This window comes from Emydura macquarii, unplaced genomic scaffold, assembly GCF_026122565.2.
Source record: "Emydura macquarii macquarii isolate MOO-44397 ecotype Brisbane River unplaced genomic scaffold, CSIRO-AGI_Emac_v2 contig_306, whole genome shotgun sequence".
NCBI lineage: Eukaryota > Metazoa > Chordata > Testudines > Chelidae > Emydura > Emydura macquarii.
Genome location: NW_027130443.1, coordinates 5,954,856 through 5,981,203, shown reverse-complemented (window position 1 = coordinate 5,981,203; position 26,348 = coordinate 5,954,856). Strand labels below are relative to the sequence as shown.

Here is a 26,348-nt window from a genome sequence, read left to right as displayed (position 1 = left end):
GGTGGGGAGCTCCATATAGAGCCCAGCTCCCCGCTCCCGGCCGAGCTACCCCACTCCAAGCCCGGCTGCTTCCCGGGCTCAGAGCTGGGAGCCCAGGCAGCAGCAAGGTTCCCTGTGGGGAGTGGGGAACACAGGCGGCAGGGAGCTGGGAATCTGGGTGGCAGCTGGGGTCCCAGTGGGGAGCTCTGAGAGCTCTCAGCCCCCCACCCTGCCCATCTTAAGTCGGTCCAAGCGCTCCTGGCGAGGACCGGCTCCACCGACAAAAGGAGGGTAGTGTGGACATGGAAAACTGCAGTACTGACTGCAATGGCTGTAAGTCAACTGAGGTTCGTAGTGCAGACCTGCCCTGAGTCTGTGAGTCTCTTAGACTTCAGCATGGGCTAGCGGCCCGAGTCAGTGTCCAGGATCCCATGCACTCCGACAGCCCGTGCCGAAGCCCTGTGGCTTCACGCTGCCATTGGTTCCTGATCTGGTTTAAAGATAGCTTGGGTCTGTTGGCTGTCTACACGTGCTGCAGCCACACCCCATGACCTGAGCATGTGCAATAACTTACCCCTGTAATGCCTCAAAAACTAATTTGGGCCCCAGCACTCAGAAAATGTAAGTATAGCGAGAGTCCTCTGCAAGAAAGTTACATTCTCCTCTGTTCTGATTGGCTGACGCATCACGTGACCTAAAACTGTTTTGAAGGCGATTTGAAAAGGGCATTTGCTCGGTTTAAATTGGGTTTTCAATCTGGGGTCCCATCACTGTGGGAGATGGGGTCATAAACAAGTGTCTGGGGGGTCGGACCACCTTGCACATCCCACAGTGCTGAATGGATGGGCAATCCTGGCTACGCAGGAAGGGCGTCCCTGCATGTAAAAGGTTGAGAACTGCTTATTTAAATGCTCCGAGAGTGAGCGATTAAAACTGGTTAAGTCAGCTGTGGTGCAAATGCCATAAACTCACAAAACTGCCCCAGGGCAAAGGGATCTTTTTTGAGGGGAGAAAATCACACATTTTGGTGATTCCATTGAAATGGATGGTTCCTCTTTATCTGTGCAACTTTTCACATGAGTATTCCTAGCAGCAGTTAATGCAGTGATCATGCGAAGCAGCCAGACCACAGGAGAGAATGGGAGGTTTTGTAGTCAGTGAGAGAAAGTCACAAAATTATCTCATGGGCAGGTGGGAACGGGGATAGGAGCCATTAAAATTGCTAGTCTCTGCCTTGGGCTGGTGGAAGCCTCTGTTACACTTTACTTTAGGATCAGAGTGCAGGGTAGGCCATGAACAGAAGTCTAGAAGTTTTTCCCACACCTGAAATATTGTGATGGATAAAAATATGGGTGAGAAATAACCAGGGCAGCCAAATTTGAGGGAAGTATTGAACGGGGTCATTGAGAAGGTGCATGTAGGTGGGGGAACTGTCTGTGTTGCATGTGCTGCTGGGCCTTTAAATATTTAAGAGCCTTGTGCAGTGTTCATTTTGTTCTCAGAGCTGTTGCCTCACACAGGAGATGCACACACCCTGGTCTCACCTGGAGATTTGACTTCTGTACCTCTGTAAACTAAAAAAACTAAACAAACACCAAAGGGCCAGTTTCCCCATTACCTCAGTTCTATTTACACTGGTGCAAAGCGGGTGTGAAATGCTACCATTCTGATTTTGCTAGCAGTTTGCACACTCCTTATGCTGTAACCACCAGGTGCAGTGAGAATCAGGCCCAGCTAGCGTTTGCTCTTTTTATTGGGAAAAAATTGAACACAAGTGGCACTTGAAATAACAAAGCAAAACACTTCATGAGTACAGCAACACAAATAGGGCAGGCTCACCAATTAGCCAATGATGCTTGGTTCTGGTGATGTAATGCTCCTCTCTTGTGCTTAATTGGCTGCATGTGTGTCACTCTTTATCCTGCAGTATAAACCTTTCTAAATTGGACTAAGCCTGAATCTGGTTTTAGCCTGCTCCTGTAGTTGAAGTCATCTTGCTTAGTAGAGCAGCTGGGGGCTTTCCTGTCCATCCCCCTGCCATGTCAGTATTGCCTCAGGAGGGAAGAACAGTCATATAGAACATTGGCTAACTTGGGAATCTGAAGGGAATACAGGAAAAGATTTTAGGAAGGTAGGAAATGGCTGGAAGTTGATCCTAGCCAAATTCAGACTGGAAATAAGGGTGCATTTTTAACAGTGAGAGTAATTAACCTTTGGAAAGACTTACCAGTGATCATGATGGATTTTCCATCACTGACAATTTTAAAATCAAGCCTGGATTTTTTTTTTTTTTTTTAAATCTGCCCTAGGAATAGTTTTGAGGCAGTTCTATGGCCTGTGTTGTACAGGAGGTGAGACTAGATGATCATAATGGTCCCTTCTGGTGTTGGAATCTATGAAATGCCACCTCAGTTTAGTTTGGTGTCCTGTTTCCGCCTGCCCCACATACACACTGTCCAGCTACCACCATGTTGCACCTAACTGAGGAAAAAATATTCTTCCTGACCCCAGTTGGTCATATGCCCTGAAGCATAGGGATTGTGACTTTATCCTAGCTAGTTTTACAGCATCTGTTATTCTTATTGCTATACAGTCAAGATCCAATCTTAATAAGCTATTTGTCTCAATAAGTATCTTACAGCACTGAGTTCCACAGGTTTGTTGTATTTTTTTTGGGGGGGGGGGGGAATACCATTCCTTTTATCTGTTCTATATGTGCCCCTCCCTTCTCCATACACTACATAGCCCCCTCCCCTCTCTGTGAACATCACAATCAGCAGTTGAGCTGTAAACCCACAAAGATTATACCCACACACACAAAGCTGTCCTGGGTCCTTTCATGTCTTATGCCTGCCAAGATACTGGTAAAAAATTCCATGCGTCAAAGCTTGAGACAATCACCAGAGAGCTCAAGAAGGAATTTGCGCCCAAGCTGCTATATACAGCATTGAACAATTAGCCGGGTCTAGTGTGTCAATGGGAGAGCCTAATAACCCAGCTGGAGGCAGAATGCCAGACTAGCTGGATCAATGCTCTGATCTGATATGGTGAACTCTATGGCCCCCGAGACTGTGCGCCTTGATAAAGTGGTTGTTCGGGCTTCAAAACAACCACCAAGCAGTGAAGTGCCAACAGCAGGAAAGGCCTGTGCAGAAGTGATTCCTGTGTTTGTTGTGCTGGAGGATGTGTTAAAATTTAACATCTTGGCCTGTCCCTGTGGCTGGGCGTGGAGCAGTGCCAGGGGAGCCGGGGGTGGCTGTGCAATGCCAAGGGGAACTGGGGGAGTCGGTCTGTCCCTGTGGCTGGTGCAAAGTTAGGACTGGGGGGAGGTTGGTCTGTCGGTGTGGCTGGGGGCAGTGCAATGCAGTGCAGTGGCAGGAGGGCTGGGGGCGGGACTGGTCTGTCCCTCTGGCTGGGTGGTGTGTGTCGGTGCAATGCTGGGGGGGGTGTCGGTCTGTCCCTGGGGCTGGGTGGTGTGTGTCGGTGCAATGCTGGGGGGGGTGTCGGTCTGTCCCTGGGGCTGGTGCAATACTAGGAGGGTTGGGGGGGGGGGGTTGTTTGGTCTGTTCCTGTGGCTGGGGGCGGTGCTATGGGGTTGCGGGGAGGGGTAGCTTGGCCCAGACCGGTCCGGGGTGGCTGAGCCGCCCCCCGCGTCACTGACTCCCGCTGAGTGGCGGCACGTAGCCCGCGGGCGCCGCGGACTGATCAGCTGACGAGCGGGGCTGGCCTTGGAGCCCGGCCCGGGCGGGGAAGGATATAAAGGGCGGCGCGTCCTGCAGCCGGGCCCCGTAACTCCCCCCCTGTAGCCGCAGCGGCCCGGGCCGTGATACCATCAGCAGTGGCGGCAGCACTGCGGAGCCCGGGCTCGGTAAGAGCGGGCGGACGGACAGACTGCCAGGCAAGGGGGCCCCGTTAGCAGCCACCCCCCCCCCAGCACTGGGGGGCATAGACCCCCAAAGCAAGAGGCCTGTGGGGGACGGGAATTGCAGTGGGACTCCCTGGATCCGTGCAGGGATCGGGACCCGGGGGTGCAATGCCGGGGAAGTGGGGTCGGTGCAATGCCCTGGGAGGTGTGGGGGGGGGGAGTAGGGACCAGGGACCCTCGGAAGCAGCAGGCGTGCAAAGAGGGGGAGTGACCGTAGTAGCTGCAGTTGCAAAGGAAGGAGCGAGCGAGCCCTTTGTTGCGGGTTAATTGCTGCTCTCCTGGATTTCGGGGAGGGCCATGACGGGTATTTGGCTGTTTCTCGGGGGGATCAAACCCTTCCCTTGGCGAGAGGCCGGGATCTAATGTGCGGGGAGGGGTGCAGGGTGTGTGCGTGCTTTGCATCGAGGGGACATGCCCCCTCCCCTCCGTCCAGGTAGTGCTCGGCGCTGCAGACAGCGTGTGTATGTGCTGCAACCCCTCCCCCCCCCCGGGGGAGTTTGCAGCCCAGGGAGAAGGGGAGCCTGGCTTGGTGCCATTTGCCCTGTCCCCACCTGGGACTTGCTCCGAATCACTCTCTTCGCGGGCGCTGTGGGGCAGGATTGGAACCCGAACAGTTCCGGATCTTGCCGGACGTTTCCCCTCGACAAGACTGGGGGGGGTTTAGTGACCGGGGGAAGGGGGCGGGCTATACGCGGGGCAGCCTGGTTTGCTGTTTAGGGCGGGGACTGGCATTTGTCCTGCACGGGGCAGCTCTCCGGGAGCGGGGGGCTTTGTTGGGGTTCGGTCTGAGCGTGCTAGGGAAGGGCTGCGGGGAAGCAGAAGTGGCGGCTATTGCTTTGTAAACCCTACGAATTTGTGTATGCAAGACCGAGGTGCTGGGGCATTAGTGGCTTTGGAGAGAGCGCACCGCCCCTGGTCCCGCATTAAAATGGATCTGTGCAGCCGCCTTGATTAAAAAAATGTCACAGGATGTTCTATAGCTTCCAGCAGCAGCAGCCGTGTAACAATCCCTGTGTCTCTTTCCTTTTTCCTTTTCCTCTAGGGTCTCCATCCAGCCAATCAGGACTAGTTCTCCTGCTTCCCCAATTTACTTTTTTTCACCCCATATTTTTATTCGGATTTTTTTTTCCTCTCCCCCCCTCTTTTTGGTCAAAAATCTCAACAAAATGGTGCAGAAGAAAACAGAAATCAAAGGTTTCCATCGTTCTTTCAAGGTAAACCTTCCATGGTTCTTTCTGTTCCTTTGCTTTTGACCCTCTCTCTTTTTTTTTTTTTTTTTTAAATTGATAAACCAATTGATTTTCGCTTTGCTTTCATCAAAGTTAGAAATTATTTTCGTTCTTATTTTTCATGGTGCAAGTGTAATTTGTGGAGGCAAACTTGTAATCTGAGTGTGGATTTTTGGAAATGGAGAGGAAATTTGTCTTGTTTCAAAAAATAAAACAAAACCTACTGGGCTTCAGAGACTCTGCAGTAAATAGGAGATGGGAACTGTTGGTGTATTAGAAACTGGCCAGGGCAATCACATTTTTGAGTCTCTTATTGAGACTAGTTCTTTAGCCGATGAGATCAGACGTGGTGCTTTTATAGCTTCAGAACTGTAGAGAGATTAATGTGCTAATAACAAATGAGGCCGTGGACTGCTTGCTTATTCAGCATTCACTCAGAGAATTTGTACTCCTTGTTGATTCAAGGAACAAATGAGCGAACTGGAATGTTTATTTTCTCCATATGGAGAAATATGTGTTAAACAGAAATCTATGGGCTGGATTGGCAGAGGTGCAGAGAGTCGATTTCAGTTGGTGGTGTGGGTGCTCAGTACCTCTGCCAGTCAGGCCTCCGTGGTTATGTCTACACGGCAGTTAAACACCCGCAGCTGGCCCCGGGCTTGATGGGCTGGGGCTGAGGGGCTGTAAAATTGTGATGCCCAGGGGCTCCGGAGCTCTGGGACTCTCTGCCAGACACTGACAGATTGGGGTTTGGAATAACTCCCTAGTCCCAACAACGCAATCGTTTGAAATCAATGTAGGGTACAGAGTATTGTCTCACCTGTGTGAGATGAGTGAACTTCCTGGTTTGTGTTGTAACCTTCACGTGACTTGTGCTACCCCCAAAAAACCACCCACAGGAAATACAAGTCTTTCTTGTTATCGAAAAAGGAGGGTTAGATGTTTTGAAAGCACTGAAGGCCTTCCATTTGAGAGTCAACGGGCCTCCTGCTCCTAAATCCAGTCAGTGTTTTTGCAAATCTCTCCCTTAAGCTCCAGACCATATTAATATTTTTTTAAAATAATAATTATAAACATAACTCCAGCTACATACCTGGGATAAAAGGGCTGGGAAGAAAGAGGAAATCTTCCTATAGACCATGTTTTCTATTGGCTGGGGCTCAGCCCCCATTGCTGATAAGTGTAGTGTAATACCTGGCTTTTCCTGGATGTGGATTATTAACCCGATGGTATAAAAACACATTTTGGGGCGATGTCTGCATTAGGTCAATGTCAGCCCTGGGTCTGACGCTCAATGATGGATTGAATTTTTGATAAGTGGCGCACAGGGCATAAATCTTCAAAAGTTAAAGACTCTTGTTCTTCACATCAAGTGACCGGGTCAGCACTGTGGATTAGAATCTTCTGTCTCGCTCTCAGCGAGCTGGATTTTTTCACCATAACTCTCAAGTTGTTGTCACTGGCAGGGAGTGGGGGCAGTAAAAGAGAAGTGGTTCTTCTGGTAAGGTGGCAAGGTGCTCTGGTAGGGGCTGATGTACATCTTGGTGTTGTGGAAGCCTCTGTCTCGGTAGAGAGAGAGGGATGGGTCGAATGTTGCTCTTGATTTCAGTGTGTTTTGCATGAGGTAACTGAACACGTGCGCCAGTGTGTTTACATGAAAGAAGTGGCTTTGGCCGCTGGTGGCAGATCTAAGGGGATGTCAAAACGGCCTTGTCTGTTGCTCTCAGGATGCTGCCACCCAACTTTCTGAGCGGCAAATCCACGATGAAGGGCTGTGTGACAGGGATGTCCCTCAGCGCCCCTGTGGTACAGTTGCTCTATTTACGGCAGCCTTATGGGATTATTCCATAGCATTGCAGTGTCTTGCGCCATGTCCTCGGCTCGGCAGGCAGGGGGCAACCTGCTAGTGATGCGGCTCCTAATTATCTGCTACGAAACAGACGCTTTCCCCAGCGCTTGGCTCTGCCCCAGCTGCTGCCTGTCAGAAATGGGCCATCCCTGACTCCACCAAACCCAGTTAAGAGCGTCCTTTCTCTTGCTGTGTCTTCAGTTCTCTCTCTCTCTGATCAGGGGCTATAAAGAGGATATAGGTTTAGTGGGTTTTGGTTTTTTTTTTTTGCACCGTAAATGTCTTGTCTGCGAGACTCCCTATTTCTGGAGGTTGCTCTGTGTCTGGGAGTCTACTGTGCAGCTTATGTTTCACAGAGTCTAAGGCCAGAAGGACCATCGTGATCTAGTTTGACCTGTATAATGCAGGCCAGACAACTTCCCCAAAATAAATATAAACCTTGTTCCAACTGTCCCCTAATCTTGGTTACAGTTTTCAGGCCATCAGTGGCTCTTATCTTGGGGCTAAATATCTAAATAGCGCTGATTAAAACAGAATTAGTCTGTTGCACTAACCCAGCCAGAAGGGCTGCGTTATCAGCCCCGTTCTCCTGTGTGTCAGCATGTTGTGGATTCGGGATCCAGCAGCTGGCACGCTGAGCTGGCGGACTCGATGAATGGGCTTGTTTGTCCGACCCTCTCCTTTCAGATTTAAGGCCCAATCCTGCCAGATGCTGAGCGACCCTCAGGTTGTGCTGTTGAGGACTCTCAGCACTCAGGGCGTTGGGTGGTTTGTTGTTTTTTGTCCCCACTTCTCTGCATAACCGGCTCCTGGAGCAGTGCCCGTTGCAGGGTGATGTAACTTCTGTTTTGTCTTACGGTGGGGGTGCTGTTACGTAACTACCTCACTCCATAATAAACCTGTTGCTGGGTAAAAAATCGGAGAGGATGTGGAGTTAGGGGGGTTGGTAACAAAAAGTCGAAGTGTAAAAAGAAAATAGTGAGGGGGATGGGGAAGAAAAAAAGAACATTGTAAAAGGAGGCGAAGGGGAAATGCTTAGACGCTCCCTAGGTAAATGCCAGACACCCTGTTCTGGTGTTTAAACGTTAAATGCTGCATGCCACATGCCTTTGCTGCAGAGCCTCTCCTAACGATTCGGAAGCTGCTGGCTACAGGTGACGTTGGATAATAGAGGGCAAGGCTCCTTCTTTGGAGGTGCTGCACCTCCAGATTGTTGATTCTGACACTGACAAGCCCAGGAACTTTCTTACAAGCTAAAAAGACGTGAACTCTCCTGCAGACGCTTGCCTGCAAAATGCACTGAATTCTAGGGGTCCTGAATCTGCCTCGTTCAGCTCTGCCGAGTGCCCGGGCGGACAAAGTAAACATGCCATTTCGAGCTGTTTCTAGCCGTTAGAGAAGCTTGTGCCAAGCCTTGTTGATTGGCTGCAGGGGCAGCCGTTCATCTGATAGGGCCTTCGGCCTGGCTCGCTTCCTAGCAGACATGGCAGTGGGGCGTGTGTGGTTTGTTTTGAATTCAGGGAGATTTCCACCTCCACCCGAACACATTTCATAACAGGAGGAAGGCTCGGACTTTTTAGACTCTGGTTACTAAGCTCTCTGGGGGCTGGAGGCGAGCGTCCTGGCTCCTTAGCTTATAACACTTTGTTCTTTCTGTGCAGGGAGCGTAGTGTTATTTCCATGTTACAAATGGGGAAACGGAGACATGGAGTGTGAAGTGATTTCCCTCACTGTCCCCTCTCCATGAGTCAGAGGTCGAGAAGGGAAACGGCCCAAGTGTCCTGGCTGTGAGTGCTGGGCCTTCCCCGTAAGGGCCATCCTTCCTCCTCTAATTCACGGTAGCCGTCTCCCTGGCTGTTCTAGCCAAGGGTGAATTTCCCAGATGCGTGACCGAAGGTTGATAGCACAGGAAGTTGCCAGTATGTGCAAGTTCGTTCTCTAGCACTAGCAGTGCATTGCACTGGTGACCGCTAGCATCCCCCCCCCCCCCCAGCAACGTGGCAGTTCAGTGATGAGGGAACAAAGACAAACCCCAAGCTCAGACTGGGCACTTTTCGCTGATGATCCTCTGAGCGCTTTTCAAAGGAGCTCAGTAGCATGATCCACGTTTTACAGATGGAGAAACTGAGTTACGGCACGGCAAAGTGACTTGCCCAAGGTCACCCGGCAGGCTACTGGCAGAGCTGGGAATAGAACCTAGATCGCCTGCATTCCCGGTCCAGTGCTCTACCCACCAGGCCACGTTGCCTGTGCCCACCTGGTTGCATATGGACCAATTTTTGTGGCGTTGTGACCTAAAATGAGATTGACTCCCAGGTCTCTGAAAGCACAATTCTAGCCCAATGAGGGACCCATCCTCTCTCTCGTCCTGCCAGTAACGTGCCAGCTCATGCATTCCAATAGTCTGTGCCTGTGTGTTCCCATCCTGCCCCTCTGGAACATAACAGGGCTCTGAACCCAGGGGTTCAGTGGCTGTATTGATGTCTCAGGGTATGGGTATACCCAGGAATTAAACAGCCACGGCTGGCCCGTGTCAGCTGACTGGCTGTGGGGCTGTAAAATTGCAGTGTAGAGGTCCAGGCTCTGGGATACCTCGCAGGTGTTTAAGTGCTGTGTAGACGTACGCGCTCTTAGTCCCATGCAGAGCTCATCCCTACAGGCTTCACTTGGAGCAGTAGCAAAGCATCCTCTGGCATCTGTATGCCAACCCCAGCACCCTTCCTGTGCCCCTCCCTCAGCTCTGAATGACCCTGGTGCAGTTGCCACCTGGCACCATCCCTTGCCTTGCGAACTCATGGTAATTTCCCTCCCCACCCTGTGCTAGAGACGGTGGGAATGGCTCGTGGTCCTGGCTAGCATGGCTGGACGGAGCTCTCTCTATTGCCTCTTCAGATCAGTTCGGAGTTGGTCATGAGAAATCCCTGATTCTCCTCTCAACCCCATTTTTCCCCCCTGGGGAAGCGCAGCTCAGAGCCCTCCTCGGCTCCTGCTGATTCAGCGCCCGAGTGGCTGGCTTCTCCAGCACCAGCTTCAAATGCTGCAGTTTTGCCTCCGCCTCCCCGAGCCAGCCAGGTGAATAATGGGTCCCGCCCTCAGCAGAGGTGTGACTCATGAATGAGCAGACAGCTGTGGGAATGTGCTGAGGGAGAAGGCTGGCCTGAACCGCCAGGCCAGCCCCTGCTCCGGCTCTAGGGATGCATGCTAATCTGGGAGCCGATGGCAGGTCGAGAGGTCATGTGGAATACTGGTCATGCTCTATTTTTACGCCCTGTGGCTGGTATCGAGGCTGTCGCTATGTAAAACAGCAGCTCACTCCGGGGTTGGTGACGTGCTGGGCAGGAGAGGTGGTGTGGGGAGCCGGAGAGGACTCCTAGGCCCTGGTCCTAGGTCTGCAGCTCACTTGCTGTATGAGTGAGTGCGCTAGGGAAACCGTGCCTCGGTTTACCCCTCTGTAAAGTGGGTAGAATACTGCCCGCCCCGGGGGTGTTGAGGCTGAATGGAAGGCGCGTTGAAATCCTGGAGCTGGCAGCGGTGTTCGCATGGGAGCAGCTGGCTTTGTTCTTACCACGGCTCGGGGAGAACTGGGGATTTCACTTTGCCCCTTTCACCGTTGTTGAGCTCTGGACCGACAGGCCTAACCATGACTCCTGAGCCTCATGTCCACCAAGTGACCCACTCGGTGTGCCAGACGGCGCGTTCTCCCGCTTCCACCGCTCCTCTGAGTCACTCCCCCGCAGGAGCCGATGACTGGTCACTGCGGGCGTTCCCCTTCCGTCCTGCCTGGGCATCTGCGTTAGAGCTGGGATGGGAGGGGCGGGGGATGTCTTTGGAGCCAGCTCTGTGCTCCGGTTAAGGGCCCATGCTCTCCCCCAGAAACGAGTGTAACTTTGACCCACCTCAATTGTCAGGGATCCTGTGGGGCTGCCCCTGTATGTTTCAGCTCTGGTTAGTTGTTATTGGGTATAAAGTTGTCTGTTCCCCTTCCAAGCCGGCCACTGTCTCTGGGAAAGGCCATTTCCAGCCAACTCCAAGGAGGCTTTCTCAAGGCATGCGTGTACAGGTATAAAAATGAACTGGCCCGAGGGGTGGGGGCAAAGGGGGCTTTGTGCAACAGTGACTCCTGGCATGCAGGGAGCTGTGTTGGTGGATTCCCCACAACCGGCTCTGTGGGACTCGCGTTCACAGGCTGGGATGAAGATGATCTGGGGCGGCAGAGCAGGATGTCGAGACCTAGGATGAGTGGCTCAGAGACCCTTGGCTGCTCCTGGCGTGTGCATGTGTGACTCACCCTGTTCTCTTCCGTTCCGAACCTCCAGGGCCAGAACCCCTTCGACCTGGAATTCTCCCAGGCAAGCCACCTGGAATCTGTCTTCAACTTCGAGTGCCCGCCCCGCCCTGGTGAGCCCTGCAGCTGACTTTAATAGCGGGGTGGAGGAGGGATAAAGACTGTTTGAATGTTGGTTCCTTCTTCCTCTCCACCCTCCCTTGGGGAAAATGACCACGAAAGTTCACCCTCCGCCTCCTCCCTCTTGAAAACAGCCAGCTGATGCCAAGTTGGTGGCAGCGGCTGGTGGCAGAAATACCATCCCCAGCAGCTCTGATTCCGGACCGTACTGCAGCACGGGTCTGACTTTAAGCATGTGATGTGTATAGCCTCACTGAAGTCAAGGGGGGCTGCTTACTGGCTCAGACGTGTGTCCGGAAGATTGACACACCTTCCAAAGTCTGGCCTCTGCCCTGCCCACTCTCCTTCCAGTAAATCCTGTGTCCTCCAGGGGTCCTATCCCCAAGTCCTCTCTGCTCCATCCCTGAACCGTTCCACCTTGCAATGAAGGCACCTGGGAGCTGGGATCATGTCTGACACCATATAGCGCCGGGTAAATGGCTAATCAGCATGTGAATCCAGAGGGAGTATATGGGAGATGAGGGCTGTGTTGTATGGGTGCTGGTGTGGTGGTGTAATGCTCTCTGCATGGCTTTGCTTTGGGATAGACATGCCTTCAAGTCAGCCCATTGATATCCCCGATGCCAAGAAAAGGAACAAGAAGAAGAAACGATGCAGAGCTACTGACAGCTTCTCTGGGCGGTTTGAAGGTGAGCGGTGCAGGAATGCCTGGGGTCGGGGTGGTCCTGCTGGTGCAATTCAGGGCGGGAGCCGCTTATCGTCAAAATCCTGGAAACGTTCTGTCCAAGCGAGCACTTGGTTTAGTGAGTTTCCCACCTGCCCCAGATCAGACCTGACTCAGCCTTGTCGGCTCCCGCACGGAGTAGAGAGGTACCACTTGATGACCAGACAGGAACTGAAGCAGGTGCTGGGATGTGGGGCAAAAGTCCTTGTGTCCTGTCTGGCGCTGCGGCCACATGACAGGGGCTCTGCCCTGAGCGCCTGGGCTGGATCTAACTTCTGCAAACCTCTCCCTGCCCCCAGAAGCCCCAAACACACACACACGACTGAAGTGAGACCCATTCTGCTCCCCACAGATGTCTACCAGCTGCAGGAAGAGGTGCTCGGGGAAGGCGCCCACGCGAGAGTCCAGTCCTGCATTAACCTCATCACCAACAAGGAGTATGCCGTGAAGGTATGGGCGCTGAGAGACCTCGTGATCGAGGGGGCGGGGCGCTGGGCTGGCACTTGGGAGAGCAGAGTTCTGTTCCCGGCTCCGTCGCTCTCTTGCCGTGTCACCTCCAGCAGTTGCTACCCTCTTGTGGACTTTGCTTTCCGCTCCCACCCTTGGTCTGTCTGGTCTCTTTAGCTTGTGCGCTTCTGAGAGCAAGGGCTGTCTCCTCCTGTCTGCACAGCACTTAGCACCATGGAGCTCTGACTTCTCTAGGGGCCTGTCGGCGCTATGCAATGCACACAATCATGGGGCTGGGTGTGGGGGGCAGGCGGCAGTGCCTTGAGACTCACCCCACATCTTAGGGGCAGGATGCGGGGCAGAGAGGGCAGAGGATCAGTGGAGCCACGAGCCTCTAACCCGTCCATCCACCCCCAGCCTGCGTAGGGCTTTTGGTGAGAGAAGGAGACGGGCACCAAACTCCAGCTGAACGCTGTGTGCGGGAGAGCCGTGCAGTCAGATCTTTACACAGCCCTGAGCGAGAAGGCTCAGCGGTGACCCTGATCCTGAACAGATGCCGCTGGAGATAATAGAGGTGATCAGACTTACACAAGGAGCCCGTGTAAGACTAGATCCCACCGCAGACACAGAGATGGGCTTCCTGCCCCTGACCTGGAGCAGCGTGCCAGCCTGGAGGAAGAAAGGCGGCCTTATAATTAAGGTGCAGACTTAGGGGTCATGAGACCTGGCTTCTGCTCTTGGCTCTGCCACCGACTGTGTGACCTAGGGCAGGTCTCTACACTTCTGTCTCCGCCTCTGTAAAGTGGGGTTGAGCCCTAATTTGCAGGGGGCTGTGGGAGGCTAAATTAGCGCTCCCAGAGCACCTGGGGAGGACAGACATGTGGAAAGGGTTGTGCTAGCAGCCCAGTCAGGCTCATTTGTGCGTTGGGCGTCCCGATGTATCCTGGGAAGCAGGACAGGTCCTGGCGAGCCACCTACTTGCTGCCTGCGCGATTGCCTGCCAAGTGCAACACAACATGCCGCTGGAGTTCCAGAATAAACCCGTCGAAGGGCAGCAAGTGGTGCCGGGGCGAAGATTCACTCAGCAATCTGGGCTGCTCTGGTCTGGGCGCTGGAGATGATTGCTCTGAGTTCTTCGCTGGATTCCCAGGAGAGCAAAGGGGGGCCAGGGAAATGTGAGCGCCATGGCGCTGTGCAAAACTGGCGTGGACCCAGCCTGTTTTGGTCTGCGCAGTTGAAGCGGCAGCAAGCAGAGAGGGGCTGGCACCGGTGCCGCCTTGTGCTGCATTGCGATTGGCTCCTTGGCATCAGGCGGCGGGGTTGTGGCGTGCTGGCATCTGTGTGGAAGTGATAGGCCGTGGCTGGGGCCTTTTGGGGGGTGGCAGGGTCATGACCGCCTGAGAAAGGGAAGCGTGTTGGGTTTGGAGGAGAGCAGCTGTCGCTGTTTGAGAGCGGCAGTATCCGGGGAGTGTCTTTGCTTTTGCAGGAGGCAGCTGGCCAAGCTGTCCGCGGAGGGGAACAATGCAGCCCTTCTCTGGCCGCTTGGCACGCCGCATGCCTCAGCCAGAGCAACAGTGGCCCCGTGTATCGCACCAGAAATCTGACCCTCTCCCCTCGATTTCGGACACCTCCGGTTTTTTGCTACAACAAAGCGAAGGGGGAGACGCCCTTTTGGGGAGCCCGCGGCCATTCCTTGAGCTAAATGGTGGCGGCATGGAACTGCTGCCCTGAGAAACTGTACGCATCTCTTCAGCCGTCCGGCTGAGGATCTCAAAGCACTTTACAAACAGCTGAGCCTCAGGGCCCATGCTGGGGTGCAGGGAAGTATAATTCCCCATGTCACCCATGGAGGCACTGAGAGGGAAGTGACTTGCCTGACGTCATGCAGCAAATTAGTGGTAGAGAGAGGCTTAGAACCCAGGAGTCCTGCCGGCCAGCCCTGCACTGTCTTGGCCTCTTCTTAGAGCTCCCTGCCCTGACCCGTCTTTGCAGGAGGCTGCAGTCTGACCTCTTCTCTGCCAGTGTAAATCCAGAGTGGCTTCACTGCAGCCATTGCTTACTCCAGGTTTACTCTGCTGCAGCTGATCCCAGCCCGTGGCCCAGCTTATCTTGTGTTTGGCTGTCTCTGCAAGCTCTCTCCCTCCCAGATCCTGGGGGGGGGGGGGGGGGGGGGGGAACCCTTATCTCTGCAGCCAAACCCCAAGGCCCGGCCTTTGAAGTGTCCCGTGGGCCTCTGTTTTGCTTGGCGCATAAGACACGTGACCCTTTGTTTGGCTGGCGCCCCCCCTCCTTGGAATGAGGGCAGCTCCTCCCCTGCTGAGGGAAGGGTGTGGAGGAGAAGCATGGCTAATGCTGTCCCCTCCCTGAGGGGCCGGGAAGGAAAAAGCAGCCTGCTCTGCAGCTGGTTAACCCCTTCAGGGCTCTCTGGATGGAGCCACGCTGCCTGGCTTGGTCCTCTAACGGGGTGAGTGGCTCTGAAAGCTGGTCTGAGGATCGAGACTGGCCGGGATCACGTGGGCAGGATGTCGTTTGGCTTGTTAACTGACCAGCTCATGTGCTAGTGTCTAAACCCTGGGGATTGGGTTGCTCTAGGGGCATTTTTGGCCTGTGTAACTAGGACACTGTAGCAATCCAGTCTGGCATCCAAGGTCTGGTGTAATTCCTACTAGATCTGCTCCCTATGGGCTTGGGCGGGGGGGTCCCGAAGGCCCCCCTCCTCGAGCAGCACGAGAGGCCATGGGTCGGTCTCCGAACCCTCTCCCTCTTTCTGTTTCAGATAATTGAGAAGAGCCTGGGACACATCCGGAGCCGGGTATTCAGGGAGGTGGAGATGCTCTACCAGTGCCAAGGTCACAGGTGCGGTGGGCCACACTGATGCTTGGGTTCTTTCTTCCTGGGTGGGTGGGCAACGCTGTAGCTTATGGCCGAGATTTCCCCCCGCCCTCTCTTCGCAATGCAGGGTAAAGGTGGGAAGATCTGATTACTCCCACCTTACTTTTGCGGGCCAAATGAGCATCTCTGGGCTACTCTAAAACCCTTTCCATAGCCAGGAGTGTAGATCTCCCTTCAGCTCCGCTGACCCCCCAGTGACCTGCTGAATGATGGAGGCAGTGCTTGGGAAAAGGGTGTATTTTACTGCTTTTGTGGAGAGCTTAGTCTCCCTGGTGCAGAATGGTGAGATCTGCCAGTGATATCAGGTTAACCACGCTCCCTGGATAAAAAGCTGAGTGTTGCTCTTTCTAGATAGCGGCGTGTTGACCAAGGGAAGCGTCTGCTACCAATTAGGGCTGTGGTATAGCTAAGTCGTTAAGCGGGGCATTGAGGAAGCATCCCCTGGAATGCTAAGAAACCAGCTGTGGGCCCATGGCCTTCTGGTTCCAGTAACTCCTTGGCGCCTGTCCCACATATGCATGCCATGCTCTTGTTGCACGGGGGGACCAGCTCTAGGAAGGTCCTGCGGCTGGCTGGGAGGGGAAGGAGGGTGCAATGCTGAGCTGATCTCCCCCTCACTCTCCTTGCAGGAATGTCCTGGAGCTGATCGAGTTCTTTGAGGAGGAAGATCGATTCTACCTGGTGTTTGAGAAGATGCGAGGAGGTAAATGTCCCCGCAGGACCTCTTCCACCTTGTTCCTCTTCATTGCACCATTCACCGCTGGCTGGCGGGCAGGAGCTGTGTTATCTACACTCCCTAGGGGCCAGATGGAGACACCTTCGGCCAGCTGGGAAGCCCACAGGATGGCGGGGGAGGGAGGTGCCTTCATAGCCCCTCACGGTTCAGCAGAGTGCACAGTCCTCCAGGCTCAACGCTGACTGCCCATCGGAACCAGGCTCTTGGCCTGCAAAATCCCTGGTCCCAGCTTCTGATGGGGAGGAGCTCTGGAGCCAGTTGGCGACATCTTTCCTGTTGGGGGCGGGGAGGCTAACGGAAAGCCAACAGACACGCACAGATTCGGCCCTCCTAACGGCCCCCGTCTCCCTTCCCTGCACCCTAGGCTCCATCCTGACCCACATCCACAGGAGGCGCCACTTCAATGAACTGGAGGCCAGCGTGGTGGTGCAAGACATAGCCAGCGCCCTTAACTTCTTGCACAACAAAGGTAAGTAGCGAGGCGCTAGGGCCGGGCACTTGCTGGGGTAGAGGCTGTGCAGGGGGCTGGACTCTTATTCCTCCTTCCCCTGGAGAGCCAAGATCAGCAGGCCTGTGACCTCATGTCCAGCTCCGCCACTGGAGAATCCTCTGAAGGATTTTGTCCAGACGCTAAGGGAGCGGGGTGGGGGGCTCTGTAGCCTGTTCTTCCGGTTCCTAGGTGCTCCCTTCCTCAGACAGATGTGACAGGCACGCAGGGTATCCCGGGCCCGAGCGTCCCCCTCGCTGTTGCACTTCCTACAGCGACTCGTGGCAGAGTCGGGCCTGCAAAGGGTGGACCCAGCCCCCCTGGTCTTCCCCTGCCCCCATCCTGCGAGCCATGGCCGAGGTGGCGGGCTCTGAACCGTGCCGCGAAGGCAGCAGGCCTTGCTGACTCTGGGGTTTGTTTTTAACAGGTATAGCGCACAGGGATTTAAAACCGGAAAATATTCTCTGTGAGAGTCCCGAACAGGTGAGTGGCAGGCGGCCTGGCCGGCAGCACGTCCAAAGACTGGAGTTACACGCTCTGCTCTTTTGCTCCCTGGCTTGGCAGGAGCTGGGGCAGCCTTGGAGGAGGGGGGATCTCCTCTCCAGCGACTGGGTCAGCCTCTTGCTGTGACCCTGCTGGGATGTGGGTCCGGGCTCTGTGGGGAGCCTGGGCTCTACTTGCATGTGGAGGGCGCAAGGATGGCGTTTGTCAGAGGTGGGGGCAGTGACGTTAACCCTTTGCATGCAGGTTCTCGAAAGGCCTGCCTCCCCCGCCCCCTGGAGAGCAGGTGAATCAGAGAAGAAGCCAGCTGAGCATTGGGGTGCCTGCTGGCTGAGGGGGGCAGAGATTTTGCTGTTGATAATCTCCTTTGTATTGTAGATAGGTGGCAGGCAAAGGCCATATTTTAATTTGCTAAGAAGTGACTCCAAAGGGGGATATTGCTGGGGCAATGCATGCGAGCCAGGGGGCTTCTCCAGATCAGCTCTCTGGCCTGACCGCTCGTAATCCAATCAGTCTCCTTCTAGCACTGTGACAGTTCAATTAAGTGATTGACTCCTTTGACTCTTCTGTCCTGCCCTAGGTTTCCCCTGTGAAGATCTGTGATTTTGACCTGGGAAGTGGTATCAAATTAAATGGCGATTGTTCCCCTATCTCCACCCCCGAGCTGCTCACACCAGTAAGTGTTTCTGCTCCCTTGTTAGTGTGTGTGTGTGGGGGGGGGGGAGGGGCTGACTTTTGCAGGGAAGAGGGACTGTCATGGAAAGAGATGCCTTGAACCATATGCTGGCTAGCTCCCAGTTGGCTTTCGGGAGTCCAAGGCTGCTTATAGACTTCTGGGAAGATGACCAGCATTGTGCATTTGTGGCAGGAGTCCTGGCCACCAGGGCTAGGCTTCTATCTGCAGATGCAATCCCCGTGGTTTTCTGCTCCCCTTGGATCACCAGCCGGGTGTCTGCAGCTGCCTCTGTTCTGGCACCCGTGTCCGTCATCTGTTGTTTTTAGTCTCCGTTGAACTTTTAGACAAGGCTCCCTTTGAAACCCTGGCCCCCTGGTCTAGCCTGTACCGGGGGCTGGTGCTGGCCCAGGTGCATTCCTGTCGCTGTTTTCCATCCAGTGTAGAGGGAATCGGGAGGTTGTAGTCAGGCGGGAGCCAGAGGCGTGTAGGCCCAGCAAGGCATGCTGGGATGGCTGCCTGAGGGAGATATAAGAGAACAGCCGTCCCTGGGCACAGGGGTTTCCTGAAGCAGACAGAGCTGATGTTGGGTCTCTCTAGGCTGGGAAACGTACCCTGAGGAAACGGGGGAGCATCAGCAAACCAGAGGCTGTTAGCGGATGATCTGGAGAGAGGGAAAGCAGGGGATTGTGGTGCGAGCCCTTGACCCAACGGCCCTGGGCAGGGCGGGGGAGTGTTGCGTACACTAGTCTCTGCCCCCTATGGGCATGTGGCTTTAGGGGCCAGGCCCCCCCCGGGTGATGGGAAAACCAGCTCCCTGCCGCACGCCTGGCGCTGCTCGCCTGCCTCTGCGAAGCTCATGCGTTATTCATTCCTCTCGGGGACGGGAGGGAATTCGAGAAAAGGGTTACATAATGCTTTTTTAGCATGCCTGGCTCGCTTTCCAAGGGGATGGCACGCCGCCAAGCCAATGCCGAGAAGACGTTAAAATCGAGCCTTAGCAACAGCTGGCCCTATTGGCTGTGGGGGAGGAGACAGGCCGGGGGCGGGGCGGGATCGGCTGTTCCCTGGCGCAAGCTTACAGAAGTGGGTCAGGCGAGATGTGGCTGGGAACAGGATTGGGGGGGGGTCTTGTTGCTTTTTGGGAGGTGGGAGGTAGTTTTGGCCCAGTGCTTTAGATTTCAGCACCTCCCTCTACTTTCAAGGCTGGGGCGTGTGCAGAAGATTTGCCTCCCTGCCCAGCTTCTCGGGGAAATAGGGTCTCTGGCACGTAGAGGAGCTTTTCTCCCGGGGGGGGGGGGCTAGATTAAGGCCAGGAGCGGTGGTTAGGATCATCCGGCCAGAGCCCCTGCATGAGCCAGGCTGGAGAATTCCACCCCCCTGAATCGTCCCCTCTCCCCGCTCAGCCCATCTGTAGCCACCTGAGTTCGGCAGAGGGGGTCTGAGCAGCCCCTGGGGAGCAGGGCTGCGCTAGCAGGGTTCTCGCCCACGTGGGCAAACGCTGCCTGGTGCTAGTAGCCGGGCTCCCGAGAGGCAAGGGCTGCCTGGCACCGTCCCACACCCTCCTTCACTGGCGTCAAGGTCCGTTTAGGTTCACGTGCCTCAGCAGGGCAGTGCCGCGGCTGACGCAACGGTGGCTCCAGGGGAGCGTCTCCTGAGCCCAGCAGTGCTGCACCTCGCTGGCCTGGGAACGGAGAGGTGGGAATCTGGCGAGACACGCCCGCCCTGCTGGAGGAACTCCCAGCCTGTCTGCCCGGCTCCCCAGTCTGTTTCTCTCCTGGGCCGGCCTGTTGGGGCTGGGCCGCTCTGCTTTGCGCCCTGCGTCCCCAGCGCTGTTTGTAACCCGGGCTGCGGGTTTCTCGGTGGAAAGTTCTTCTGCTTTCTGTTTCTGACATGGTCGCGGGGGAGGAGAGAAGCTGCTCTGGGCCCCTTGGGCAAGCGCCAGCCCTGGGTGAAGCCCTGCCTGGGGCTCACGCTTGCAGAAGGTTTTTTTTTCTTTTCTGTGGCATCAGCTGTTCTGCTGCTGCCTCTCATTAGAAGCAATTATCTGATTGCTGTGGGTTTTTTCCCTCCCTCACAAGGCCTGTGTGGGCTGATCGGTCATGTGAGCTGGGGCTGGAAAGCCCCAGACAGCGCAGGCAGGGCTGGAGGGGGAAGGGCAACAGGGAGGCAGACCTTTGAGACATCTGTGGCTCTGGTTACATCAGCTGTTTAACTCCTCCTGTTCCCTTCCCTGGCTTGCTAACTGCAGGGCCTTCAGTCCTGATGTCCATTTGGCTCCGTAAGCAGCCCGTAGGCTTTGTTCCCTTTCTCTCTCTGCTGAATAGACTCTCTCCTGGGATCGGCGGAGGTGGTTTGTGTGAGAGGGCGGCTTGACCAGATTTGGCTGCTGTTCACATCTGGGGGGCAGTTGGTGTCACAGGGGGAACGGGTACAGGAGATGGTAGTTGTTTCCCACGCTGCAGCCTCTCCCCAGAGATGGTGCATTTCCCTGATGACCCTCTTGTGTCCTGGAGGGTAGATCAGGGTGGCTGCTTGGCCCAGGGCACTGCACCCAGATTGCTGTCTCTCCTGGAGGAACAGGTTCAAAACCTGCCAGCTTTGGGAGACGGAGTGGAGAATTTAATGGGGAGGGATCTTTTTTTAAATCCACAATGTCTGATTCTTGCATTAGGGGCACTGGGCATTCATTTCTATTAATGCTGCTCCCATTTTCAGGAAGAATGTGGAGGCAGAACCTTTTCCCCCTGGAACCCTTCACTATAGTAAAGAGGGAAGGAGCCTGTATAAAACAAACATGCTGAGTTCAGAGGGGAACATGCAATATGGGAGGAAAGGGCTGGGTGTGGAGTGAACAGACGAGATCAGCTGTAACTTCTATCTCCTGCCTGTCAAGGGTGGAGTTGGGACTAAAGCATTCGGGGTCCCTCCTGTGACTTCATCCCGACTGTAACAAACAGGCATCGGGGAATCCGATTTGAATAGAGGAGGCAGGATCATCTTGATGTTGAGCCACTCAGCTGGGACTTAAGAGATCTGGCTTTGATTTCCCAGCCCTGCCATACGCTGTCTTGGGCAAGTGGCTTCTCCTTTGGTGCCACTGTTTCCCTTGCTGCAACGTGGGGGGAAAAAGCTTGCCTTCCTAGTCAGTTCATTAGTATAGGTGAGGATCTCAGATACTGTAGTGATGGGTTGATGGCAAATGTGGGAGGAGGCAGTGTGGTCAAGTGGGCAGCGCACTAGACTGGGATTCAGGAATCCTGGGTCCTATTCCTGGCTCTGCCACTGCTCTGCTCTTTGGGCATGTCACTTTTAACCCCACTCTGCCTCTGTTTCCCCATTTGTAAAATGGGGGTAATGATACGGACCTCTTTTGTTAAAGCACTTTGTGATCTGCTGAAGAGTGCTAGATAGGAGCTAGGTTATTATTAAGCTAGATATTTATTATTATTATAGGTGCCTGGCTAGGATCTGTTCTCTGTTACGACGCACACGGGGGTGATTTATAGAACAGTGGTTTTCAGTCTGGGGTCCGCAGACAATACCTAAGATTTTACCTTCGTTTGACATTTTTAGGGGTCTGCAAGTGAAAAAAGGCTGAAAACCACTCATAGAAGATTGCTTTTCTCTTAACGATTAGACCCTGCTGATTAGCTTAAGTACAGCCAGGGATGTAACCGATCCATCTCTGCATGGCATCTCCTGCAGGGACACCTGGGTGCATTGTTCCCTTTGGCTCACCTGGAGGTCCCAGCGTCGTGTCAAGTTCCCTGCTGCTCCTCAGTGGCGTGTTAGGACCTCAGGGCATGCTAGTGAGGTGGCTGTGTGCAGCCCTTCCAGGAAAACTGGGTCCGCTTCTAGCTCGTCGTCCTCAGCTCCTGCCAAAGCAATGCTTGGGGAGACAGTCCCCAGAGGGACAGTTGTGCATAGTTCGTTTGGCTTGAACTGCTGGCTTATATCTGGGAGGCTTTGGATGCAGAGGGTCTCAACAGCTGTGGGCAGAAAATCCTGGAAGCCCTGGTCAGTTATTTAAATAACTTCTCTGCTCCCTCCTCCCTCTGTGTGAATATGGATGGGGGTGGGTGGGAAGGGGCTGAGCACGGGGTGCGTAGCGGTTCTCCTTCAAGCTCAGTCCACAAAGGAAGCGCGGCCCTCGTGCGGCGCAGCTCCCAGCAGGCTGTGCAGATGTTGCCAGTGTGCCCCGGAGGGCTGGGCTGGGCTGGGCTGGCCGCAGTGGGGTTCCAGCGTTCCCTGCTAGGGGAGCTGGGGTGGGCCAAGTGCACACTGCACCTCCCGTGTGCCATCGTTTCAGGCTCTGTGCAGCCCCTGCATCAGCTCCCGCCCAGTTGCCTCTTCGGAGGTTTTCTTCGTAACCGTCAGAGCTAGAGACTTACCCTCGGAAAGCGCAAGGTGGGAGGTTTGGGGAAGAAGATGGCAGCTGGCACGAGGGGGTGGGATGCTGTGTTCGGGGCCTGGGAGCAGGGTAGATGTACAAGCTATGACTTCCCACTTGTTTCCTGCTGGTATAACTGGAGTAGAACCCCCCCTGCGTGGCAGAGGGACTTTGCTCTTCAGCCCTGTAGACCCCGGGAGCTGGTGCTGCCCACCCTTCGTTGGCCGCCTCTCTCCACGAGAAGCCAACCTCTCCTAGCCGCATCCTCTCATCTGAGAACAGGGTTGTGCAGCCTGGTTTAGTTGCTTCTGCTCCTTGCCTCTGGCACGGTTGTTCCTTTGTCTTTCCCAGGTCCCCTGGGGCTGACGCGCCGTTGCCCACTTTTGCCTGGCTTCGTTGCCAGCTCAGATCGAAGATTTTTTTAATCTGTTTACATTTGGGCGAACTTGGTGCTCAGGCAACTTGTCTGCTGATCGCAGGGTTTGGCGCCAGCTGTAGTGAGGGGAGGTGCTGCACTGTTGTCATTTCCTGTGTCCCGCCCCCGACCCCCAGTCCTAACCGGCTCTGGTACCCTGCTGGCTGATACCTTGTAGATGCTGATGATTCTGCCGTAGCTAGTCTGTGATGGGGAATGAACGACTTAGGGACCCCCGTCAGGCCCAGGCTCTACGCTCCAGCACGGCCTGCTTTGTAGGGGTCCTGCCTTCACGTTTGGGCCCGGAATAGAGCGGGTCGTGGTCGTGATATTTGGAGCCAAACCTTCGGGGCGGGGATTGGATCGAGTGTCTTGGTTTACGTGCCTCTCGTGATAGTAGGTGACTGAGCATTTGTGGTGACCCCGGCGTCCGGGGGCGTCTGCCTCCCTCACACCCGGTCTTCCCCTCCCCTCAGTGCTGGCTTCTGGCGCTCTGATGCCTGGGGCCCAACTCTGCGTAACCCTGCTCCGCTCCCCCTCTCCGCAGTGCGGCTCCGCAGAGTACATGGCCCCCGAGGTGGTGGAGGCCTTCAACGAGGAGGCGTCCATCTACGACAAGCGTTGCGACCTTTGGAGCCTGGGCGTCATCCTGTACATCATGCTGAGCGGTTACCCGCCCTTCGTGGGGCATTGCGGCACGGACTGCGGCTGGGACCGCGGCGAGGCGTGCCACGCCTGTCAGGTGAGCCGGCCCCTCTGCCTGGCGGGCACGTCCCTGGTGCTAAAGGAGACCTCTCGTAGGTTAACAGACCTACTACTGATGCTCGCTGCCTGGCCCTGCCGTGCACGCGGCTCAGCTCACCTCCTCCAGCATGCTAGTCCCTGACCGAAACAGCCACGTTGAAGTAGCCCCCCGTGGCTACCGGTGCAATGGTGTGACCCGTGGCTAAAAGAACCTTCTCTCTGGCAACTGATTCTTGCTGGCCGCGCAGAGCAGCTTTGCTGTACCTCTGACGTCTGCTTTCCCTGCGCGCGCACAGGGCAGTTGGCAGGGCTGTGAAGGCTGGAGAGTCTCCGCTTCGTTTCGAGCCTCCCGCCCTCCTTGAGGGGAGCCGCGTCCGAGGTCTGAGCCAATGGCACTGACGACCCCTTTCACTTTTCTAACCCAGACTTTGCTCGGGTGCTTCTTCTCTTCCAGAACATGCTCTTTGAGAGTATCCAGGAAGGGAAGTATGAATTTCCCGACAAGGACTGGGCCCACATTTCTTTTGGAGCCAAAGACCTAATTTCCAAGCTGCTGGTTAGAGATGCCAAGAAACGGCTCAGCGCGGCCCAGGTCCTCGAGCATCCTTGGGTGCAGGGGGTGAGTACTGGTTTGAGGAGTTCTCCTTACCCATCTCAGTGGCTGTTGGGCTGCAGAGCCTGGAAGTCGCTCTTCTGACTTCATAAGACACAGGAACTGATTGTGTGGGTTCTCGGCACAGCTCAGATCTCGCTCTAGGACGTATCGCCATGAGTGAGGTCCTTGGATCAGACGCAGACTGAGTGACCTGAGAAGAGAGAATGCATTAAAAACCAACTTGTCTGGAGGCTCAAACTTCCAGAGGGAAGTTGCCTTAAACCACTGTTCTGATCATGCCTAGCAACTCCCTTGAGCCTCCCACCTGGGGTTCTCAAAGTACTTGACAAACAATGGAGCTTCATGATTTCCTCCCTCCCTCCCCCCAAGAGACAGGGAAGGATTATGCCCATGTTACAGAAAGGTAAAGTGAGGCATAGGGAAAAGAGAAATGACTTGCCCAGAGTCCCTGGCGGAACCACACCTAGAGCCCGGCTCTCCCTACCCCTCCTCCTGTGCTCTAACCACCCAACTGCCTGTCCCTAAAGAAAGACGTTGGAGACGTACAGAGCCGTCAGTGCAGGATTTATCTACCTTAGGTACTTCTGTGGCCCCTCCCCCATTGCTATAGCGCTGAGCGCCTCATAATCTTGAATGTATTTCTCCTGGGAGGTAGGGCAGTGCTGCTATCCCCATTGTACAGATGGGAAACTGAGGCACCACTAAGGCCTGGATCTACAATGGTATTTAGGCTCCTAGTGGACATGCCCACAGTCACGTAGGAAGTCTTTGGCAGAGCCCAGGTCACCCACGAGCCCAGCTAGCCCTATCCACTGGGCCCTCCTTCCCCTAGGAGACCCACTGCTACCATGGGGAGTTGGTTTCTCAGATGTTGACTGTAGGTCCCGTATCTGCTAATGAGATGAGCTTTGTACCTGATGCTAAAGCTTGCTTCTGTTCTGTTCCAGTGTGCTCCAGACAACACCCTCCCGACCCCGATCATCTTACAGAGGTGAGCGAGCCCCTTGCTGCGTGCATGCGTGCGTGCGAGGCTGCCGCAGAGGGAGAAAGTGTCCCAGCAGCTCTTGCGGTCGTTAGCGCAGCCCTCTCCATGGTGGCACGAGGAGCTCGTCCGCGATGCTACCTCCCTAGCCACAGGCAGATTTTGCAGACCTGAAAATGCACCAGAGCGCATTGGTTATGCCCGCACCACGTGGTGCTGAAAGTCCTCTGCCCTGTCCGCAGAGGGAGACTCGCGGGCCCTTGGTGCGGACAGATGACCCCACTCACTCTCCTAGAAGGCTTTCCCCATTGACCTGGAGCGGCGGGCGCCACCTCCCAGGCACTGTCGCCTCTGCTGGCCTGGCGGGGTGGGGCGGGGCGCCCTAGGCCCAGAATTGGAAGCCGACTCTCCTTTGAGCCAGTCCCATTCGCTCACCTCCTCAGGACTTCAGGCCAGGCGAGGCGACAGAGCTGGGCTGGGTTCTCTGGGGATCCGACGCTGGGCCCAGTGCATGCCGGAGCAGGATGTTGGGGGTGGGGGGCGCTGGGTGGATGATGCAGTTGCCGCTGCACCATGAACACTGCTTCGGCTCGTGTTCCCCGCTCGTGAATCTCTGCCTTGGCCTCCCATTCCCGTCCTCCTTGAACCTCCTTAGAGCTGAGGGCGGGAGCCTGAGGAAAGGTCGCCCGAGCCAGCATCTCCTCGTTCTCGGCGCCTTGGCTCCCATCCAGCCCCTGCGCGCTGACCTTGGCCTGTCTCCCCTCCAGGAACAGCAGTGCCAAAGAACTCACCTCCTTTGCCGCTGAAGCCATCGCCGTCAACCGTCAGCTGATGCAGCATGACGAAGACGAGGAGGAGGAGACGCGACCAATCCTAATCAAAGCTACCTCATGCTCCATGCAGCTGTCTCCCCCTTCGGAATCCAGGCTGGCTCAACGGAGGCAGAAGAGCAGCATGACGAAGGCGGGGGCTCCGTTAGTCCTGGTGGGCGATCATGCGTGATCGCTCGCCCGCTGTAGTCCCCCACCCCCCGTACATGCGTGTGTGCTGTATCCGGACATCCTCCTCTTTTTTTTTTTAAAAAAAAAAAAAAAAAAAAAAAAAGAAAGAAAAAAAAAAATGCTGTTGCTCGCTGGTAACAAGATCAGGACTCTCTCCTGTTGGCTGGTTTCCAAGGTTTCACTGATCTTGTAAGTCTCTCTCTTGTGTTTGTTTCTGTTTAAAAACAAGTTTTTATTTTATTTTTTTTAAAAAAGGTATTAAATCAAGCATGAGGTTGCTTCACCCAGGGCACATTTAAGGACATTTAACAGATGACCTATGAACTTTTTTTTTTTTTTTTTTTTTTTTT

General features: G+C 54.9%; 1 protein-coding gene across 1 annotated transcript; it reads left to right on the top strand.

Moving 5' to 3' along the window:
- Positions 1 to 3,727: 3,727 nt before the first annotated feature.
- MKNK2 (MAPK interacting serine/threonine kinase 2) lies at positions 3,728 to 26,073 on the top strand. The gene is made up of 14 exons (XM_067557706.1): positions 3,728 to 3,847; positions 4,947 to 5,118; positions 11,299 to 11,380; positions 11,975 to 12,076; positions 12,464 to 12,561; positions 15,335 to 15,414; positions 16,080 to 16,153; positions 16,551 to 16,655; positions 17,101 to 17,156; positions 17,755 to 17,850; positions 23,203 to 23,397; positions 23,854 to 24,018; positions 24,963 to 25,006; positions 25,765 to 26,073. Exons 2-14 carry the CDS (start codon positions 5,071 to 5,073, stop codon positions 25,997 to 25,999), a joined length of 1,380 nt encoding a protein of 459 aa, XP_067413807.1. The 5' UTR covers positions 3,728 to 3,847; positions 4,947 to 5,070; the 3' UTR covers positions 26,000 to 26,073.
- Positions 26,074 to 26,348: the final 275 nt, after the last annotated feature.